This window comes from Lagopus muta, chromosome 3 (assembly GCF_023343835.1).
Source record: "Lagopus muta isolate bLagMut1 chromosome 3, bLagMut1 primary, whole genome shotgun sequence".
In the NCBI taxonomy this organism is placed as follows: domain Eukaryota; kingdom Metazoa; phylum Chordata; class Aves; order Galliformes; family Phasianidae; genus Lagopus; species Lagopus muta.
Window position 1 is genome coordinate 60,253,035 of NC_064435.1, and position 21,813 is coordinate 60,274,847.

General features: G+C 35.7%; 1 protein-coding gene across 1 annotated transcript in view; it reads right to left on the bottom strand.

Moving 5' to 3' along the window:
• GABBR2 (gamma-aminobutyric acid type B receptor subunit 2) overlaps positions 1-21,813 on the bottom strand; it is a 451,814-nt gene that overhangs the window by 127,822 nt on the left and 302,179 nt on the right. Inside the window, exons 12-13 of the mRNA XM_048940847.1 lie at positions 15,892-15,999; positions 609-731 (exon numbers count right to left, since the gene is read on the bottom strand). Of these exons, the coding sequence (XP_048796804.1) occupies positions 609-731; positions 15,892-15,999 (231 nt within the window). The remainder of the gene's footprint in view (positions 1-608; positions 732-15,891; positions 16,000-21,813) is intronic.

A 21,813-nucleotide genomic window follows, 5' to 3' on the forward strand; every position in this document is an offset into this window, starting at 1 on the left:
TCCATTCCATTCCATTCCATTCCATTCCATTCCATTCTCCACTAGATACCTACCAGAATGCTGGAAAATTTGTACATGTAGCATTAAGCTATTATTTCCTCCCTACTGAAATCTGTAGCATGACCTTTCTGGGAATTGAATTAGAATAGAAATAATCAGCACGTGTGTTTGCACATGCTATTACTGAAAATAAATATACCAGTAGCTAACATAATTCCTGAGCATCTTCAGAAAGAGTGTAGTAACTGCATTGTAAGCAGTGACTTTTACATTTATCTTGTATGAGCGCTTACTGAAATCTGCTAATGTGTTCTGATAATCTATTATTTATCGCAACAGACTCTAACAGTGAGCCTTAGCAGAGTAGTCTCCAGTGTTTACAACACTTTCATCTAAAAACTCTCAGATGTGACAGCAAAGTAGCACCTTAAACCACAGATAGGATTTCTTTTGGTTGCAGTTGTTTCATTGCTATTTGCTTATAAAAATAAAACCTTTGTTTCCCTCAGATGCATGACTTGCTTTCGTATAAACTACAGCATATAGCAGGTTCCTATAGAAAGCTGTAGATACACAACCACAAGTATTACTTGGGCTCGAGGACATACCTCCATGTTATACTTTTCCACTGTCCTTCTTAAAGGATCCACAACCTGCCAGCAAATCAAGATGCAAAGATCAATGAGTAGCATCCCTCCAACTATCACCATTAACTTCTGGTCTTTAATGATCTGGAGAGACAAAAAAGAAAAAAGAAAAAAATGGGAAATTCCCATGAGCCATGGATAGATACCTGTACAGCTTTACGCAGGGAGAAAAAGGCTGCTAATAAAAAGGTATTTTAACAATGGATAGGGAAAATTTCAGAAATACTAAAAGATGAAAGCAAGAAGACAGAAATTATATTAGTTCATTTTGTGGTTATTAGAAGTATCAAAAGTGTGTTCAGACTTCTAAAGAGAAACTGGGAGATTTCTTAAATATTAATATGGAAGTTCAGCTTTAAGATTTACACTTGAGAAATTAAAAAATGTCTATCTTAGAGATCCACTATTGTGTTTATGTATGCAAGTGTGGAAAAATATTTGCAACATCTCTCACAACAGTAGGAATCAAGCAGAGATAGAGTTTTCATAATGATTTACAGTGTAGATCTTCTCATAACTTTGTTGGATCAGGAAAATATGTTTGCAAGGTACTAAAAGGTAAGTTCAAGATGTTTCATGTTTGTGTGTGTGTGTGTGTGTATAAAAAACTCTTCCCTCTGTTACCCAGGTAGTAGACAGGGATGACGCATTTTCTTTCTACATTACAACAGTGAGAGGCACTTAACCATACGCAACTTGAACATGTTTTTAATTCTGCATGAATTGTAGGCTTACAAAGAAAAAAAAAATCTTAATAACAAGAAAAGTCCAAACTGTCTTGTATTACAGTCTTGTATGGTTGCATGCAATCCCTATATTATTACTATTACTTTTAAACACATAGCTGCATAAATAAAATACATTATAAGTGCATTATTTCAGTTGCAAAGTTGTCAAAAAGTTCCAAACATCTGGCTTAAATTGATTTTATGTAAGTTTTCTTGTGCCTATGTTTCTGTGTTCGCTGTTGTTGTTGTTGTTGTTGCTGTTTTTTAATGAGTATACTTTTATCACTAATTAATCATCGTTCAATATTGAAAACATACTGCCAGATCGTTTTTGTATGGACAAACTCACATATTTTTCCATAGTTGGTTTAATTCAAATAAAATATTCAAAAATATTAAGTCTAAGAGCCTTAATAATTTCAATTCAATTTGATAAACACAGTAGGATTTTGAAATAAGGCCATAAATGTCAGATAATCTTATGACAGACAAGGCTACCACTCTTGCTTAGAATATTTGCACTGAATTCCTACTAAACTTAAGGAAAGGATAAAAATAAATGCAATTTTAAATAATGTGAAAGGAACCTTAGAAAGTTTGCTTTTCATATTATCTTGTGCAATACATTCTTCATTTGGAAAGAAGTTTTTTCACTATTGTACATTACTCCATTAAACTACTGGGTTATGCTGTAAATCATCTTGAGTAAATTAAATATAGAAATAAGGCTAGCAGTCAGAATGACTTTAAGGACTTGAGGCATTATTTTCATTTCCTGAGACCATTTATTTACATCTATGTAGCTATCATCATTATGATCAGAAAGTGATGCTTTTCATGTTTGTATGAATAATGAGGCAAAAAGTCCATCTCATCAAAGATAGGTGCTTGAAAGGGAGGGCGATATAAAGATGCATTACATTACTTTCATTACATTTTGTATCACTGTTGAACAGGCTGGCAATGAGAATTTTGCAAGAAAAAGGTGTTTTGGCAGGGAGGTGGTAAGTACTGCACTGTATTTTCTCAGTGTGGGAAAAGGAAAGCAGGTATTAAGATTCTCTGTCTTTAGTCTTTTTTAGGAAAACACAACTGCATCTGACCATTCACTTCTTAACAAAGTTGCAGTCAAAACTGAAATAAAGGCTGCTAATCACTGAGATTACCCTCTGAAACAAACGTCTATGCATTCAATAGGAGCTATCCAATAGCTCTAAACAGGACATAGTTGAATCACACCTAAATGTTGCTCCAGATTTAAGCAGAGATTAAGTGAGAAAACTACCAGCAGTCAAGTCCAAACAGAATTTGGATTAGATGAAATTGGCTTACTTCAGTCCAAATCTGTGATCCTGAAAACAGTTCCCTCCTAGTAAATTCAGAAGTGTTTTTACCAAAGCTGTTGATCAGAAAGCACCACAGAAGGCTTATGAGCAGGACAAACCAGTCTTCCCTCAGCCACTGCTCAGAGTCCCTTTGGAAATGTAATCTCCATCCTCATGCACAGAACTACAGGCAGAGGGAGAGGCAGCCCATTTCCCTCTCTGGGACAGATTTAAGAGACAACGCCTTCCTTACAAGGAAGAACATGACCTGTGATGGAGCAATCATTCATCACATCTAAAACCTTACACTCCGGCTGCCCTGCTAATTCAACACGCTAAGTCAGATTTACATACTCCTGTGAGTAATGTGAAAGGATGATAAACTTGTAAACTCATTTGTAGCAGCGCACCAAGGGTCACGTTACCCTACCTAGAAGTTACCTACCATAGCAACTCCCTTGATCTGTACTGAATCCATGCAGAATTCATCTGTTTCACAGGAGCTTGTATTTTTTTCTAGGATCTTGCTCCCACTGAGTTTTTGTTCAGAATATATACATACATGTAAACTTGCATATATATATATATATATATATGTAAGGATTTCACCTTTATTAGAAACATTATTCTTCAAGAATTACTGTTTTAATTAAAGTATTTCTTACTTTAAATAATGGTGAACATTTCTACTGGGACACCTATGACAAGTAAAACAAGAGACACACAACCCAGTTTATACCAACTGTATTGATAGCAAAATTAGAGTTGCATCAGACACAAATTTTCTAAGGCCTGCTAATAGCAATACAGCAATTCCAGAAGCAGAAGAGTGAAAGGAGACTATTAAAGTCAGTAATACTGATAATCCACTCATTACTGGGTCAAAAGAAATTGCCATATCTGATATTATCACTTCCTATTTAGGATCACATTGCTAATTGCCCTCCCTTGCTCATGTTCAACTTTTGTTCGTAGCTGACCTTGCACTATTGTAGATGTTAATTCTTGGCCTTCTTTTTTTTTTTTTTTGGCAAGTATCTATTTACTCATTAGAGGAAACAGAGCAAACAGAAAAGCTTTCTCTTGAATACCTCTTGGATAATTTCTTCCTGCATTTCAGAATGGGAAAGGTACATGAGAGCAGCTGTCCCTGGCAGCAGGTATTATTCATCCCTTACTTGTGCCAGTGAACAAACTGCCAGGATGAAGGCAAGGAAAAGAAAGTCCATAAGATAACCTGAGGATGTGATCAGCACTACTGCAATGAGCTTTGTAAAACTCAGTGCTACCAATGCTGGATGCACAGTGAGTGATCTGAAAGCAGGCTGCTGCACATACCCAATCTCATCCTGCTCACTACTTTGCAAAACTATTGAGGTAATGCAGTTATTGAGCAGAACTCTTCATCAAAACACTAGATTTTCAGAGATTTAATTATTTGCTTAAATGGGAGGCCATATCTATGGGTCTTAATGGTGCTGACAGCGCTGAATTCTAATAATGTTACTTTTACTGGGAGAAATGCAGTAATTCAATTTGTCTCTTATTATGTCAGGATTGCCCTAAGATTAAATTAAATAAAACAAACAGCTTTTATCTTTTGATGCTTCACATCTACCTCACTGAAACTATTTTAGACTGCAGAAAAAAAGAATAGCTTTGTATAAGAGCACTGTTGGGAAGAAAACACAGATGCTAACCTATGTTGTGCTTCCTCTCCCCCAGCTATTTAAAGAGCTCTTCTTCAGCATGTGATTAGCACCTTTGTCCTAACATGCATTTACTCTGCCAATGCCACTGGCATATCACTCCCAGCAATTGCTGATCTCCCCGCTCCACCCATAGGAAGCCCAGCTTTCCTTCTCTTCAGCCATTACTCCCACCCACCAGCACTTTTAAGTTCAGTACAACCACTCCCTGGAAACACCAGATGTACCGAAGGAGTCTTGACTCAGATCTTGTGAATCCAACAGAATTTCTCTGACTGACAAAAGAAAGTCACGAGTAACTCACTTACTCCTTACCATCAGATATATCATTCTTGCAGAGGAACGTTCTGATTCTTCTTCCCCTTTTCACCCTCCCTCTAGCATACGGTAAATCAATCTTGGGAGAAAGGCATAGTAACTAATAAAATCCATTTTTAGGAGTGCTCCTGTGCCCTTGCTGAAGCCAAGCTCTCATACAGGAGCATCTGTGAAAATTATTTTCTACCATCTGTGGTTGGATAGGTGAATCTGTCTCATCCTGGCAGATCAACCCACTGTTATAAATGCCACTGCTACCAGCCTGGACTATATATCTGGACACGAGGCTATCTGTCTTCCAAACAAGTTTCTTCAGAACAGTAACTGGTAAGCTATTTTCTCTTCAGCAACACTGCTATATGAGTACATCAAACTCTTATCTGCAAACTGGTGGCTTAGTGACCATGAAGATAAGTTCAAGATTGAAGTCCTTACCTTCCCTGAACTATGTGGTCTGATCACAGGAGATGTGATATCTGTTTAAAGCTCTGGGAAGAAGCTTCTGCTCACGAAATTCTTGAGGATTTTATCAAAATATCACAGGCTTTACTACTTGCCACAGCAACTTCAAATGTCCAAACGATTATTTTTTTTTCATAGAATTTTCGTGAGTTGTTTTGTTTGTTTTCTAAAGCACAGCCATTGTGCTCAGTAGGACCCTAACCTCAACCAGTGTATGAAATCAACAGATAATTTGGTAAAACAGCAATAAATCATTAAAATTGCTTTTTGTGCTTAAGGCTAAAGCAAGCTTTATTTTGTCATTTCTTACCTTATTAGAAAATGACTTTGCAAATGTTGTCTTTTCATATATGATGTGGACCTTAAAGCCAAACTCACTGTTTTAAACCAACAACAAAGACTCTTGTATATAAAGACTTACTCTCCTCTCCAGGATGCACCTTTAGCTTTCCACTAGCTTTTTCATGAATAGCTTTGGATTCAATAGTTCATTTCCTCTTGCCTTTAAGGTTTACTTTGCTTGTTACCAGGAATGTCACCTCCCTTTTGTCAGAATCAAGAATATTTGAATTTAAGGGAAGATCTATTAACTAACTCTTAAGTTTTACTTTTTTTCTTTTTTTTTTCTTTGTTGAATACATAGAAACATAATAAGGCTGGGAGTATTTTTGTATCTACTTACAAGTTAAGAGATAAACATGTATTTTCTTTTTATTCAAGTAACTTGATCTTTACCGAGTTAGAAGTTAGTTCTGGCTTCCGTTATGTAGATCAACCTTTTCTAGTTTAGCTGACAGATATGTCCCTGACCTTGTGGCACTTAGTTGAACGAACACTTAGTGCAATTTGGTAACTCCTTTTCAGCTGCTCCCTCCCTAAACTATTGGGAAGGAATCTGTAGAGAGAGAACCTCTTCAAAGGATCTGTTTGCAAACCTTGCTAGATGAAATTAATTACTTCTTATTAACAAAGAATGCATGAAATTAATTGTATTGACAGCAATGAAGTCCTTGCAAGTCTGAAACCCAATGTTCCTCTCCATTGTGCATGCAAACTGGCAGCTATCATGCTGGTAGCCATCCTACCTCCAGTGTGGAAGGATAAAAAAAATCAGAGTTTGTCCAGAAAAAAATGATAAAGTCCACAATGTTGGAAAAATGGATCTGTCCTTTAAGATAGTTTTTGTATCACATTAACTGCCCTTTCATTTCTCCAGGTATGATTAATGAATGCCTTACAGTGGCTCCCTTCATTAAGTGGGTCAGCACAGGTGGAATGGTGCCATGAAAGTGATGATGCAGAATCAGTGGTAGATAAGTGAACTTTGTTATATGTGGGCAAAGGGCCACCTATCTTCCAGTTATTAAAGCCATTAATATTTTAGAGAAGTATTCTAAAATACATTCTTAATTTCTATTGTGTAACGGAATGAGAAAAAAAAAGGACTATTGAAAACACATTATGCACTTGTTTCCAATAACTCCACCGTGTTTTTTCAACAGCTATTATGAGTATTTCCTATAATAGGTTCTATGATTAGTATCGGGAACACTTTCCACACTGCAATTATAGTTTTAATGAGCGAATGTTAAAATTTTAAAGAACATACTCTATACAAGCAAGCTTTTTGACCAGCAATATAGTGGTAGTAAAAAGCAAAGCTTAAGACATTTTACACTCTTAGAATTACCTCAATTAATCTAAAGGAAAATTTGCATAGCTGATTATACATATATTTTTCACTTGCCTTCTGAGGTGACCTGTAGTCTGAACCTTATGAGTTTTTCTGTTTCCCAGGATAATGGAGAGCATGGTACTACTGACAATAATGGACAACTAGATATTTAGAAGAGACAGCCACCACCATTTTAAAGCCTTGTTTCTTCCTTGCTGAGTCATGCTCAGAACAACTGCAAAGCATTTGGGCAGATTCACCTTCTCAGTCACTGTGTTTGTAAATATGTACGTTTTGACTCCACAGTCTGCTGCTAGGTGAAAGTATTCAGTTAGAAGATGCCTTACTGTTTTTCTATCTCATAAAAAGACAGCAAAAACAAGCATAGGGAGCAGAAGGTATGATTTTTACAGAAGTTAGAGAAGAGGAAAGATTCAATAACAGTTTAGAAAAGTTATAAATTTCCCTACCTTTGAATCTCAATGATTGCAATAATGCACTAGAGAATCCAAGAGATGATTATAACACTAACATCACTAATTTAACCATAGGGGGGTACGTAGAATTATATAATAGCTAGTTTCACAAAACTCCTCTTAGATGGAAAAAAAAAAAAAAAAGAAAAAATATTGCAGTACTTTAAAAAACAAAACCACATTAAAGAAATGCAACTTGACACTACTGGAAACAAATCACTCTTGATGTATAAAGTTTGGCAAAGAGCCTTAGAAATTGGGCATTATCATTGAGTTAAATTCTGTGCATTATATGTAGAACTAGATAGGCTGCCTTCAGAGACCTCCGTTTTCCATTAACTCAGAAGGTCAAAATCATCTTTGAGAGAAATGATCTGCTGAGTCCAAGATTGCATGGACCCTTAGTATGGAGAAATTTCTACCAGGGACATGAATTCTCACTGCAGTGCTAAAAGGGATTCCAATCTTCAGGAAAAAAGTGCACAAAGGATTTGAATGGTCCGAAGGAAATGTTCTGATTCTGTCAGAGATAACATTAAAATATCTAGACTTTAATATTTTCCTTAATGAACAATTCTGTGGGAAAGTATTCTACATCGTTACCAAATAGCTGGGGACATCAATGCGCTTGATTACATTTACAATCCAATTTCAAGCTATTCAGGAATAAACTGCCTCATACTGTATAGCAACATACTCTCTATTTCTCTGTCATCTATTACTCTCATAATACTTAGGAATTATGGCTGTAGCACCATTTATGAATAGTTATGTTTCACACAGTTTTCATTGTTTTCATTGCTACTGATATCTAGCCTTATAAAATTGTACCATGCAGAAATTTACATATATAAATTACTCCAAAAGCAGATATTTCTTCTAGATGCACAGCTTATTTGCTCTTTTTTTTTTTTTCCTATGACAGAAGCTTGAGATTTAGCTTCCCAATCCATATTTACATGAATGTAAATTTTAGAAATGTGATTTCTATTGTTCCCTGGCTGGCTTTTTGGCTGATCAGTTCTTAAAAAAATCGGGATGTTTGTTTTATATCCATATATGGATACTCGTATTTGGAAGATTTGGAATTAAAATTCATAGTTCTAGCTATTTGTGGGAGAAAAAGTAATGAAATAATTTGGTTTCCATTTATCTCACTTCAGAAAGCACTGCATATGTGTATGAATAACCCATGAAGGTCTACCTGAATAATTCACACTGCACTGTATGTATCATGGATTATTTGATCCAGTGGCATACATTCATAATGGAAAAAAAATCCCATACATAAGCAAATTTCAAACTGGTGACATCTTCCTTAGCCTCAAAGAAAGACTGATAACACTGAAAATTTCTTCAGTTACCCATGTGCTTGCTCACCTTCTATAGATGGCTCCTAATACCTTCTTGTTCTTTTAGTATGGCTACCCAAGGCAACTTTTTGGCTCCTAATAATCTAATTCCCTTTTCAGACTTAGGGTGTCTTACATATATACTAGTGAAATACACATTCTCCCTAGGGGAAATGTAATGCACAGTCTGATGCACAGCTTTTTGTAATTGACACAAAAAGCTCTATCTAGATTGAAAAAAATGTTCGCACAGAATCATAGTCACAGGACAATATGAGGGCTGCTCTGAAAGCAATGCCTCCGATTTTATTATGTTAGCCCACAATATCAGAGGTGGATGTTGGTGGTACGGCAGTAGAGGTTGGACCTTCCCACCAACATCTTGTTACACGCTGTTGCTGTGTGACAGATGGCAGCAGAGGGGTATTCTGACACAATCTGACTGGACATTCCATGTCAGAATGACATGGAAGTGTGGATGAAGCAAACCTTCTGGCTATGAACATTCAACCAATTTTTTATCCACCAAACAGTTCACCTTTCATATCCAAACCTGTCTAATTTAGAGGTAAGGATGTTCTGCAGGACCACGTCAAAGGCCTTGCACAAATCCCAGTAGATGACAATCAGCTGCCCTTCCTTTGTCCACCAATACTGTCACTCCATCAAAGAACATCACCAGATAGGTCAGGCTGTGTTGGCTGTCTCAGATCACTTCCTCATCTCACATGTGCCTTTACTAGATCATGCTGTCTATGGCCTCATACAGTTTAGCCTTGAACTCTTCCAGGAATGGGAATTTCCAGAATTTTAATTTCCAGAAGTTTTCAAATGAGGGAATAAGATAGCAATAAACTGAAATGAGTTGTAAGGAGAAGGCAGCAGCAAATCAGCTTACAAGTGTGTGGCCTCCAGCTGCTCTCTTCTCTCTGTGTTTTTTTTTTTTTTTCTTTTTTTTTTTCTTCCTCCAGGGACACTCAGTGCAGCTGCAGCTCCTCATAGTTTCATAGTTTCCACAGAGCTGGCACCATGGGGTAACAGCACACAGCCAGCTGCTGCCCACTCTGGCTGGAGGGGATGTTCAGAGCAACCCATGCGCTCTGCTCTTCACAAAGGATACAGATGGTTGCTTGTCACTTCTACTATTTCCATGCTTCTCCATTTATGGACCATTAAGTGTAAGAACTGGAGAAGAGGGCTGACCAAACTTATAGGGAGTGAGCAAGGCAATGAGCTAAAATGTTTGAGAATTCCTTCTCTATTTCACTTAGCTAATAAATTTGCATCTGAAATATGAGAAATCCTACAAATGCTATCTTTGCCTGAAAATTGTCTTACAGAGATTGCTAAGGCATCACAAATCATAGACTTGGCTTGGAGGAGATTGTAAAGATTGTCCAGTCCCAACTCCTTGACGTGGGCAGGGCTGCCTCCCACCAGCTCAGCTGCTCAGGGCCCCATCCAACCTGGCCTTGAGTGCCTCCAGGGATGGGGCACCACAGCTTCTCTGGGCAGCCTGTTTTAGTGCCTCATCACATTCTGTATAAAAAATTTCCTTCTAATATCTAGCCTGCATCTCCCATCTTTTGGTTTAAAGCAATACCTGCATGTACTATCACTATCAGACCATGTTAAAAAGTCACTCCCTCTCCTGCTTCTAAGCAGATACTGGAATGCTGCAGTGGAGTCTCCCCATCAAATTCCACCAAAGCCAGAAATTAATTATTTTCACCATGTCGTTATTTAACAGCTGTGTATATGAGACCACCTATCTGAGAACTATTATTGCCTTTTTCATTATGTGTTTTTTTCTGGTTAAGTGAAAAAGATTCCAGCAGAAAGCTCTCTCTTTTATTATACATGTGCACGCTCAGAGCAAACTCACTGCGTGTGCTCAGTAACACTGGCATCCTGCAGAACACTAAGCCTGTGCTTGTGTCCTATAGTGCACGTGGGGAACAAATGTACATTGTAGAAATCTCATTATTAGCAAGCTGTAAGTTTTCAGTGATCAAGTTTTTAGCCATAGTACCAGCCTTTTGACATTTTCATGAGTCCATTCCTCTTAAAGAAATTGAGAAGAAAGAGAATTCAATTATATAGAGAAGTGCATGCATCAGCAAAAGGAATCCTCAGATCTTTGCCCACCTCATCAGCTTGTTCTAGAGAATAACTAGAAGCTATTGCAAGTGGCATATATTTTGCCCATAGGTTTCACATAGACATAGTAATAGAAAAAGTGTGGCAAAACTGTAAAACGTCCCTATTCAACTTATATGCTCTGAGAGGAAGCCCACATTCTCTGCACTCACTGCAGTCAGTTCTAGTTTCATTTTTTTTCTTCCCTCTTAATCTTTTCTCCCTTTGATGCCGCTTTTCCCTTCTATTATATCCCTATTTTCCCTGTCTGTCTCTGAATTTCAATGGTAAATTAATTCTAAACCAGACCTGGTCCATCAGCTACAGTCTGAATCCCAGCCTCTGGCTCTTCATTCTATCGCACTCAGTTTTCCTGACCACTTTTTGCTGAGCAGCCCCTATTCCCCCATTCAATTCCTTGCTGTCTCTCAATTGCATTTTAACTCTTAGGGAATTCTTATCTAAATTCATTCTTCCTTCATTTGCTTGCCAACTATTATACTAATTTATAATCTCAAGATTTCCCCTATTCTTTCTATCCACATTCAGTTCTTACAAAAGCCCTTTGTATAGAATCTGATTCCTTATGTTCACCCCTTCCCCCCTCTATGCCTTGTGGCCCCACAGTTCAAGTGCTAGGCTTCTTTTGCCATCCTAGCATTGATACAGCAGCCCATACAAGCACCTTTCTTGATGATGCATGAACACCACTACCCTCTCCAGAAGTCTTTAAGGACTCATTAGATTCAACATAAGAAAATAAGACCGCCACAGCCTAACAGCAATCTGCCAGGCATAGCTAAGTAAAGTCAAACCTGCAAGTCATTTCTCTTGTGGTTGTTTGTAGCTTTCTAACACTAAGCTAGCAACCATATCTCATCCTCAAAACTTGTTATGCTTTTTAAGCCTATCTCACCTGTGAGAAATGTATAATCACAGACTAAGTTTAATAACAGAGAAAAGCTTACAACATATAATCAAATAACAGGATAGCATTGGCAAAACTACGTCTTAAGCAAGGATTCTGCTATGCAACTCCTTGTGTAATTATATTCTGTATTTACCTGGTAATAATGCAATGTAAAGATATATACCACCAGAAGTCTACAGTGGTAGTAATAATGTACATTTACACAATTTTCTGTGGGAAATGAAACATTGAATATCCCTCCCTGGATTTCATTTTTAAAGGATGAAGTGCAAATAGGCAATGCTAAAATGAAGTGTGTTATAGGTAGGACAAGATTACCAAAGCAACACCAACAGTGAAGTATTATGCTTTCAAATATGAACTGCACATTGTGCAGCACTGTGGCGTAGATAATAATGCTTTATTGTATTCACCTTCAAGTGGACAAATACTTGTCTTTGTAGGAGCAGAATATATAAAGTTTATGGAGTCTTTAAAAAACATTGGCTTGAATTTGTTACTGTTCTGGTCTTTGTCGGAAGTGAACAGTCTGCTTTGAGCACTGGTGATGTTTGTCGCTATGCAGGACTGCTTGAAAGCCCCCTGAGACTTGCACCTCTAGGGACAGCAAAGCTTCCAGAAAAAAAGACAACTTTACAGCCTTTTAAATTTCACCAGAAGGACTGGCATCTGCAAACGGTTCAGCTAGCTTCACCAGCACACCACATGCTTTTCTTTCCCATTACTGCTATTCTCTCTCATCTTGCCTGCAGCCAGTCCTCCTCTGCTGGTCAAGAAAACATAAAGGCAGTCCCCACCTTGCACTGAGCAGATGTTCTGGTATATAAACCAACAGTAAGGGGTCCTACCAGAAAACAGAACTACCACTCACTGATGAGTGTTTTGCTTATTTTTAATGTAAATTCCATTCTACTTTATAACATCTTAAAAAAAAGTCTTTAAAACTAAGAAAAAAAAAGCTATTTCCCCCTACTGTTTTTGTCATTTTCATTTAACAAAAATTGATTCTGTTGCACCTCTCTGTTTCAGATCCAGATAAAATTAAAACATTTTTAATTTGCTTCCACTGAGTCCTGGTGAGATCAAAGATGGTAAACAGAACTTTGGGAGTCTTGCAAAATGTGTCAGTTAGCAGCCTGAAAGCTGAAGGAGGGCATTCTGATTTTTCCGATAAGCAAGTGGGTTCATAAAGGTTGAAAACAAAAGAGAATTCTGAGAGAAGTTAATAAAAAACTTAACCTAATTCAAGACATCGTAAATCAATTACTTCTACTCTCCACTACACTTGAATGATGCTACAGTGTACTATTATTTAAAATTATATACATTTGCTCACAACAAGAGAAAAATCCACTCATTTCTTCACTCTTCATAAAGTTATGTTGAACATTAAAATAGGTGCTCAGCAAAAATTTAGAAGCAATCTTGCCCTATGTGATGAAGATTAATAGCTTCACTATTCTTCTTTCCCTCCCTTAGTACTCACTCCCATTAAATGAATAAGTAAAAATTGTCAAAAGCAATGGAGAAATATTTTCCTTCTGTGAAAAAAAAAATCTCAGTTTGGAAAGTTTCCTGATGACAATATCCAGGATTAAAAGCAAAAATGGTGTATATATATATATAATGTAAGATTATACTAACATATTTATTTGGAAGTGGAAACTGAACTGACCACAGATGAACAGGAGTTAAAGTATTTAAACAATTTTGGAACTTTGCACACTTTGTACTGAAATGGCAGTCTGCTCTGACATGGCAAAGCTAATTCCAAAAGCACTAATGTGTTTTTTTTTCCTTTTTCTTGCAAAAGCTATGATGTTTTGTCAGCTTAGAGATTGTTTGTGAAAATTTGTATTGTCTGTGCTTTAATAGACACAAAATGCTTTGTCTGTAAACTACATCTACTGAAAATGGAAATGTCTTACAATACATAAGTAAAGAATGCCATGGTTTTGAATCAGCTCTTAAATACAGTTTCATCTGTCTTGGGAAATCAAAGATAGAAAATGCATGTATTTACTGCAGATAGCTAGTTTGTTTTACATTTTCTTTCAAGAAGGCTATTTTTGAAGATGCATGCCTGTGCTCTGGACAAGATATCCAACAATGCAAACCAAGATTATTCTGTGGAACAGTCATTCTTTACAGTTCACAGAACCAAATGTATTTCATTCTTTACAGTTCACAGAACCAAATGTATTCTTATCTTAATCTCAATACATTTAATAATCCTGATACCCTTGATGCTTCCAGAATCACTCAAAGAAAAGAACTTATTGGTCAGCATCTAAATGTTTATCCTCCTTACACTGCTACTGACCTTAAAACGTTTTCACCCTTCAGTTGCAAATAAGCAACTGCAATCTGCCATTGTTGATGGGCTTGTCAAGGAACAGGCACTATGCAGAACTTGAAGATGATGTTTAATTAACAGACATTGAGTATTATTGTGAAGTTGCAACTTGTAGCTCTAAAATTAAATGTTTTCTTAACAACAACAACAACAACAACATAAAGTAAACACTTTATAACAGTCTATTGAAGTACTGTTCATTCCTATCTGGAATAGCATATACTGTAAAAATGATAAAATTTTCAATATAATCAAATTTATTAAGTGATTTTATGTGTTGCACTGGCAGTATTTTGTGTAACCATGAATTTACAATGATTTGTATCAATATAGCTAAAAGCATATTTGCTATACAAAATTTTGTTTTTCAAGAGAGTGAATTATCGGCTCAGGCTTGGGTGAAAAGTCTAAGACTGTTGAAAAATACATGTTAGACTCTGGGAGCATAAGCAGATACATCTGCAGATGTTCACAAAGGGTGGTCTCCAATTTCATCCACCCAGGGCATTCTGTTTTGGGTACAGTCTCTACTTAGAATTGTAATTAATTTTTGAGATACTAGTTATTTACTCTTCTTTATTTTATACACTGATTAATATTTAGGATTTCATTAGCAAATATTTAAATAGACCTGACCTGATCAGGTTCTATACTCTAGAACAGTAGAGAGAAAGACTCGATCTACTAACAAAAGTCCTCTAAGAAACTGAGCTAATTCTCCCTCTATTCATTCTAAAGAATGGTGTGTCTCCCAGAGACAGTAACTCCCTATACATTCCAGCTGTGTAAACAATAAGACAGGTACTAACAGCAACAATAGCAACAAATTACAGCTCTTCAATGACCACACAAACATGGGAGAACAAACAAATAAATCACAATCCAAACTAAAGTAAGAAAACCCTACCACAACAACACAGAAGACCAACCAACCAATCAACCAACCAAATCCCCACTAAGTTTTGGAGAGGTTTTGGATATTGTTTTCCTTATTTTGGGTGTAAATGCCTCTTTATCACTTACTAGAGTAAATATATTTAGCTGTATAGAGGAACTGTATTTGGTACTTTTACATTATAGTAATTTTATTTTTCTGTTTCATTCACAGTTCTCTTAATGTTTCTCTTTACATCAACATGTTTTCTATTCTTCCGTTTCCTCACTTTTAAATGAAACCATGTTACCAAAAGCACTTTATGTGTAAAAAGAAGCTCCATGGGAAAAGTAAAATGAACAGTAAAAACATGAAGAGTTGCATTATAGCTAGGCCTAGACCTAATCATTCATACTCTATATGAATCTATATTCTCATTCTAATATTCTACATTAGAAATACATGAGATAACTGCTGTGGTTTCTTTTTGATCAGTCAAAAACAAAGCTTGTGCAATTTCAAAACAAAATTAGAAATAGAAATCTACATAAGTAGCACTGTTGTTTGCCTTTTCCTACCAACCCATGAGAAACTTGTGTGTAATACCTACATCCCAAAAAGATATACAGGAAGCATTTCCTAACAGTTCTGAATCTGTAAGTCTTCTGAGTGCTTACACTGCATACCAAACAAGAGTGAGGACAGAATGCACTTAGGTCGCAGCTGCTGCTTGGTTCCCACTCTCACGCTATTAAAGGAGATCAAGAAAGCCCAAGTATCAAACTGTTAAGGATACTTAGATGTGACAGGTGAACAGAGTCAGCAAACCTAGCAAACCAGAACATGCAACAAAACAGTTAGATAATGGTATTAACAGAGTAATGAGAACTTCCCCTCACCTTTTTCTTCATTTTTACATTTTTGAAAATGGCATGAACTCTCCATGTTTTTGCAAACATTGCACCAAATGCAGTTGTATATCCCACTGTAAGAATCCATGTTCGGACCTAAAAAATACATATATAAAAAAAGACAAAGCCATTTAATTTAATAATAATGTGGATATCACCATTTCAGCCACTTTTTTTTTCCCCTTAACAATTAAGAAATACTCAAAGAACTTCAGAAAAATGTTGACATTTCAAAATTGTATCATTTATTGTCATCTCAATTTTATTTTCCTCCCTCCATCTCCTTTTCAAATTTATGAGTAACAAAATTGTCTTTTTTTCCTCCCCACCTTTATTGTATTCTATGCTGGAAGGAACTAGTAGAGGAAAAAAAGGAGACTGAGACCATAAAAACCACCTAGGGAGCTAATATTAACAGCAACATTTTAAACAGAAGGGAACAGAGAAATAGAGATATCATTCAGACTAAAGAAGAGGAAGCTGTAATATGTGAGGCACACAACACTTAATGCAGACCCTGGGCATACTGGAAAGATATGAAAAGATGACCTTAAAATTATTACATAGGTAAAAATGGAAAGACGGGTTGGCAGACCTCAGGGCCAAGATCTGAATAAAGGATATTATCTGTAATATGGCTCTAAGAAAAACTTGTCAGTTTAGCTCACAGAGAATAACAGATTCTAACCCTAAACTACCTACACATGTAAGATATACCTATCTAGACATTTTCCTTATGTCTTGTTTCCTAAGGTAAACTGAAAGGTTTTAACTAGAAAAAGACAAGATTAGTTTTTTTAAAGATTAAAATGACTTGATTTCTAAATAAAGTCAGATTGGTCAGGGAGGACAGATCACAGTTTTAATGCAATGCCTCTCCCACCTCTAGCATCTGTGTGTCCTTGTTTTCTGACTTGGCTTCAGTTAAGCCAGGGACTTTCAGAGTTGCAGCCAGATCTGCACAGTCCCCTCTAATCCCCTGAAATATTATCTTTTCATTACCCTGGAGATGTGGCTGAAAACTTTTCTGCCCTGATCAGACTTTTCTTTCCCAAAGAGGGACCAGAGACCAGAGTATAGCAGGTGGAAGATCACGCAAGAGTCACAACAGTGAGCTGAAAGCCTACAACTGAACCTGGGCACCTGAAATACCATCAGAGGAGGGAATCATTTCCTTCTTCCTCTGGAGATTGGACCTGGGCTGGCTATCACAGCAGAGCACTGCACAAATGGGAACAAAGAAGTAAAAATAAAATGTACTGTACACTGCAGATGGAAAAACTGAGGGAGAAGTGATGGCTATAGGAAGGCAAACCTAGAAAATGGGAAAACAAAAGCTGTGTTTTGGCCATGTTAATCATGCATCTCAGGCCACTAGAAATGTCTTTTGATTTAAAAAATCTGATTTGTTGAAACCAGGACATGTGAAAAAAGGATATATATATCTTTATATGCTTGGATGAATTAGAAGCATATTTGCCTTTGAAAAATTTCAAATCTGACTCCTGAAGAGTTTGAGATTGTTAGGACATGCATATAGATGACAAAGTAGGGATTGAAGCAAGATGCAGATCTTGGTGTCTAAGATAAATATTAGAAAGAATGTAATTGTTTCACTGCTAAGTACATGCCATCGAGTGTTTGCCTTTCCAGAGATGTTCAGTACTTTCATTTTTGTATTCAAAAGCTGTTTGTTTTTCTCCCCTCAAATTTTCTGTAGTATAAAAATTCCGTTTTTTTAGTAAACAGTGGTGATTGGATATCAGGGTGAACAAGACAGAAAAGGTAGGGACTCATTAAAAAAATAAATGGGAGAATCATAAGATGACTACAGTTCCTTAAAACAAATAAGTAAATAAGTAAATGCATAGGGTCAATATTTGTGAATTAGTGAAAGTGTAGACAGAAGAGGTACCTTGAGTCTTGGCAAAGAGGAATATATGTGAAAGGACACTCAAAACTATTGTCTGAAGAGGGCATGCACCACACCAGAGTAGCTGTTACAGTACTGTGCTTATTAGAAAACTTTAGGTTTACTTGTAGAGGACCGTTTAGATATTTGTTTATGTATGTGTGATCGTTGCAGTTTTTCAGTTGCATAGCTGCTATTGATCCTGAACATACAGCTCACTGATTACTGGTTAATCATGGCATTACCAAAATCAGTAAACCAACCCCAGTTAGATCCAAGCCATATGAGTTTTGCCATCCATTGACATTCTTAAATACAGCAGTAAAATAGAAATCTAAAACAAAAAATAAAAAACAAAAAAAAAAAAAAAAAGAAAAAAAAAAAGGAACAGATATTTAGGCTGGCAACACATTATTATTATTATTATTATTATTATTTTAATTTACTTAAATATTTTTTCAACTCTTTGCTCATTATCCATCATCATACATTATGCTAATAACTTCACTGAAGCCACAATCAGATCAGCGTCAACAGATTTCAAAAACACATTTCATACCAACATATTCATATTAGCCAGTTACATCTTTTTTTAACTTCACGTGTACTGAGCTGTGACAATCATACTCAGCATTCAGTGTTTTTGCCGCTATTAATAAGTATTTGTTTCTTTTGTGTGCAGTTTAGTGATATATTTGGAAATCAGATACATGGTATTTTCATGTTTCTAAGGTGATTCTGATTTGTTCTTGCTAAAAGAATTCCTCTTGGGAATAGCAATAAATTCAGTTATGCTCATAATATGTTTCCAAGTGGGTACTCAGAAAAAAAATGATATTTATATCATGTTCATTTCAAAAAAGTTTCTTGTTTTCCTGATCCGAATTATGCAAATTAGAATAATACAACTAATGGCTATACTGGAAGCATTCTGACTTAAAGGTATCAGGAAATTTACTAAAATGAGATCACTGTTGCTAAGAATGAGGTGGTTAATTTCAGAATAAAATACATTTTTAAGTCCGAAGAAAGTGATCTTGAATTTGTCTGCTATAATTCATTAATGATCTATTTTTGAAAACACTACACATACACTCACAATTAGAACTTGTGCTTTTTATAAATTACTTGATAGAAACTCTTAAGGCACATTTCCAGTGGTAGCTAAAGAAGCTAGAAATCATTTCCTTAGTGGACAACATATTTGACCACCACTGACACCATCTCACCAAGGAAACAAACAGTTCTGGTTAGTTTTCCAGTCTGTGGCTTGGGATAAATATGATGTTTATCTAAAACAACAAAAAATCTGCCTTTGTCAAACACTACTGTTTAAACTACTTTTATAGGTTTAATTAAAGAATCATTGCATTTATGAGCAGTGGTTTATATCTTGGAAGATTGTAAACTACAGCAACTTATTTCAATTTCCCTTTGCAACTAAAAACCTTCATTCTAAGTTTACTCTTAAGATGTTAAATACTTTTGATTTTAAGTATTATTCCATAAGCACCGATAGCTTAACATCCTGATTTAAGTTGCTTCCCTTTGAATTGTGTTTCCTCTCAACCTTGAGCTGTCGCTGAATAGCCTATGTTCTGAGTGCAACTATTTGATATCTTCACAGAAATCAATTTGCACCTTTCCCACCGTCTTGCTGTGTGAATGGTGAAGTGGTTATTGTTTATATATCTAAGTAAAAAATTTATTTATGTTTTTACCATTTATTACCAAAAAAATAACCCATACAGTTGTGAACAATGAATCAGTAAAGGGCAGTTGGGTAGTAGTGAAAGCTTCTGAAACATCCTGAACAAAAAATAATGCTACGTGCTTTGCAAATATTGTTAAAAAGAAATAAAAGTATCTCTTTCTTTATACACTCTAAGAGCAAAGCACAGAAGCAAAAATACTATTTTAGGTAACGGCAAAAATCTGGGTAAAGAGTGATGTTCGAATTTAGATTAAATTGTTTAAATATAATTACAATTTCTATTGAATTTATAAAATAAGGACACCTTGGAAAATTGACTGAATTGATGAAATGTAGAAGTTTCATAATTAAAGAAGTATCACTTTTTTTCCATACTGGACAACCAGTATACATAAATTCAGAACAACATACAGTCATGAAATGAAGAAGAATGACAGTGAAGTTGCTGAGCTCATGAAAGCAGCAAGAATTTCAAATGCATTTGATCAAGAAGATCCTCTGTTAAGCTGAAGGAAAACTAAAATAAAATATCTGAACATGCTATATCTTTCTTTTTGTGTTGCAGCTTCATATTTACTATACCAATCTACTTGCCAGTACTAAGCAAATAAGAAGAGTAAAGAATCAAAATTATTAATAATAATTTTTATAAATATCAGCAATAATTTCAAAACTTTTTGCATAAACAATTACAAACATCACCACTCCAGATGCTTCATATATTTTTTAATACATTATTTGAATATGGGACAGTGAAACAATTTAGTTCTTTAACAACTTCTTCAGTTTGCAAAATTTTAGCTTGTATTCCTGCAGAGGAATCATTCAGATTTTTGAATGCATTGTTCTTATTATCTCAAGATCATAATTTTAATTTCTTTCAAATAAAAGCCTTATACTTTTCTTTTTTTTTTTTTTTTTTTTTTTTTTTTCATAAGACTTGACATTCCCAATGCCCTCCAGTTTCAATCTGATTGATTTTGGCAATAATTAGCCAGTTTTGCACATGCATCCCACTGGAAACCGCAATAACAACAGGTCCTGCTGCAGCTGAGTAGTGGTGCTGAGCAGACTGGTAGCATTTTGGTATTAGATTTAGGCACTTTAAAGTGACAAACATGAGAATAAGTCACACTGTGGGTTTAGTTTCAGAGAGCACAATTATCTTTAAGTAGGCAATTCTGTTGATTTCTGTGGACTACTCATAGGCTTAATATTAAGCACCTTCTATTGCTGGCAGACTGGAGACATGAGGGATAATAATGATGAACAAAAGTGTGACATCTCAACAAGTTTTCCCTGGGGCTTGATCCTGCTTCTATTAGCAAAGGCAAAATTCACAGTATGAGTGAAGGCAGGCCCCAGCAAATGGGTTCATTGAGTTGATTTTTATACTTCTCTCTTTTATCTCAAACATTTTATGACATGTTTGGTCTTTTAACTCATTCTTTAGAATTTGTGTGGCACCAGCACAATTTTACAAGTAAGTGACAATAACATTAGAGAACTGAATCCTGCTGTTTCCACATAAATTAAGTGTAGTGGCTGTTCACATGCTGTGAGATCTCCTGTAGTGATTTCTTAATATATTTCATACTATTTTTGAGAATTATCCAAGGGTAGTGTAAAAGATATTATAATTGCCCATGATTCTATGACAGGTCTTTAAAATCCGTTATTGTCCCACTGAAAGAGAGGTAAAATGTTCTAAAAATATTACCTTAATAAATTGCTTGCAAGGTTGTTGTGTATTTGCTTCAACATACGAAATAATTTTCTTTCAAGGATTTATTCAGCTTTGTAACTTTTCCCTCTACGTTTTTTTCCCCAAGAAAATGTCTTTTACTAAAATAGAAGCTGATCAGGCTCGTGTTAAATTCAGTAACAGAACTGCCTTTGAATTTAATAGGAGTGAGATCAGTTGCAGATTGAACCACAGTTAGGACAATTATAGAATCGATTATACAGAAAAGGGAGATTAAAATTAACAGCTAGACAATTAAGAAGGAAATAAACTAAAGAATACATGCAAAATGAAGAAAGGCCAGTCTAAAGTACAAAAAAAGGCTATGATTTCCAAAGACAAAGAAATGGATTAGGTGTCCAAATCCGTTTTGCAGTACAACATGAATTGAATGTCTATTGTATTTTTTTTCTAACCAACCTTAAACAATTTGAGGAAAATAATTAGGCATGTATTAAGTCCAAAAGAAGGGATGGGAGAACCCAAGAACTTATAGCAATGTCTGAAGAGTATGAAGGGTAGGAATAAAGAGTATAACCC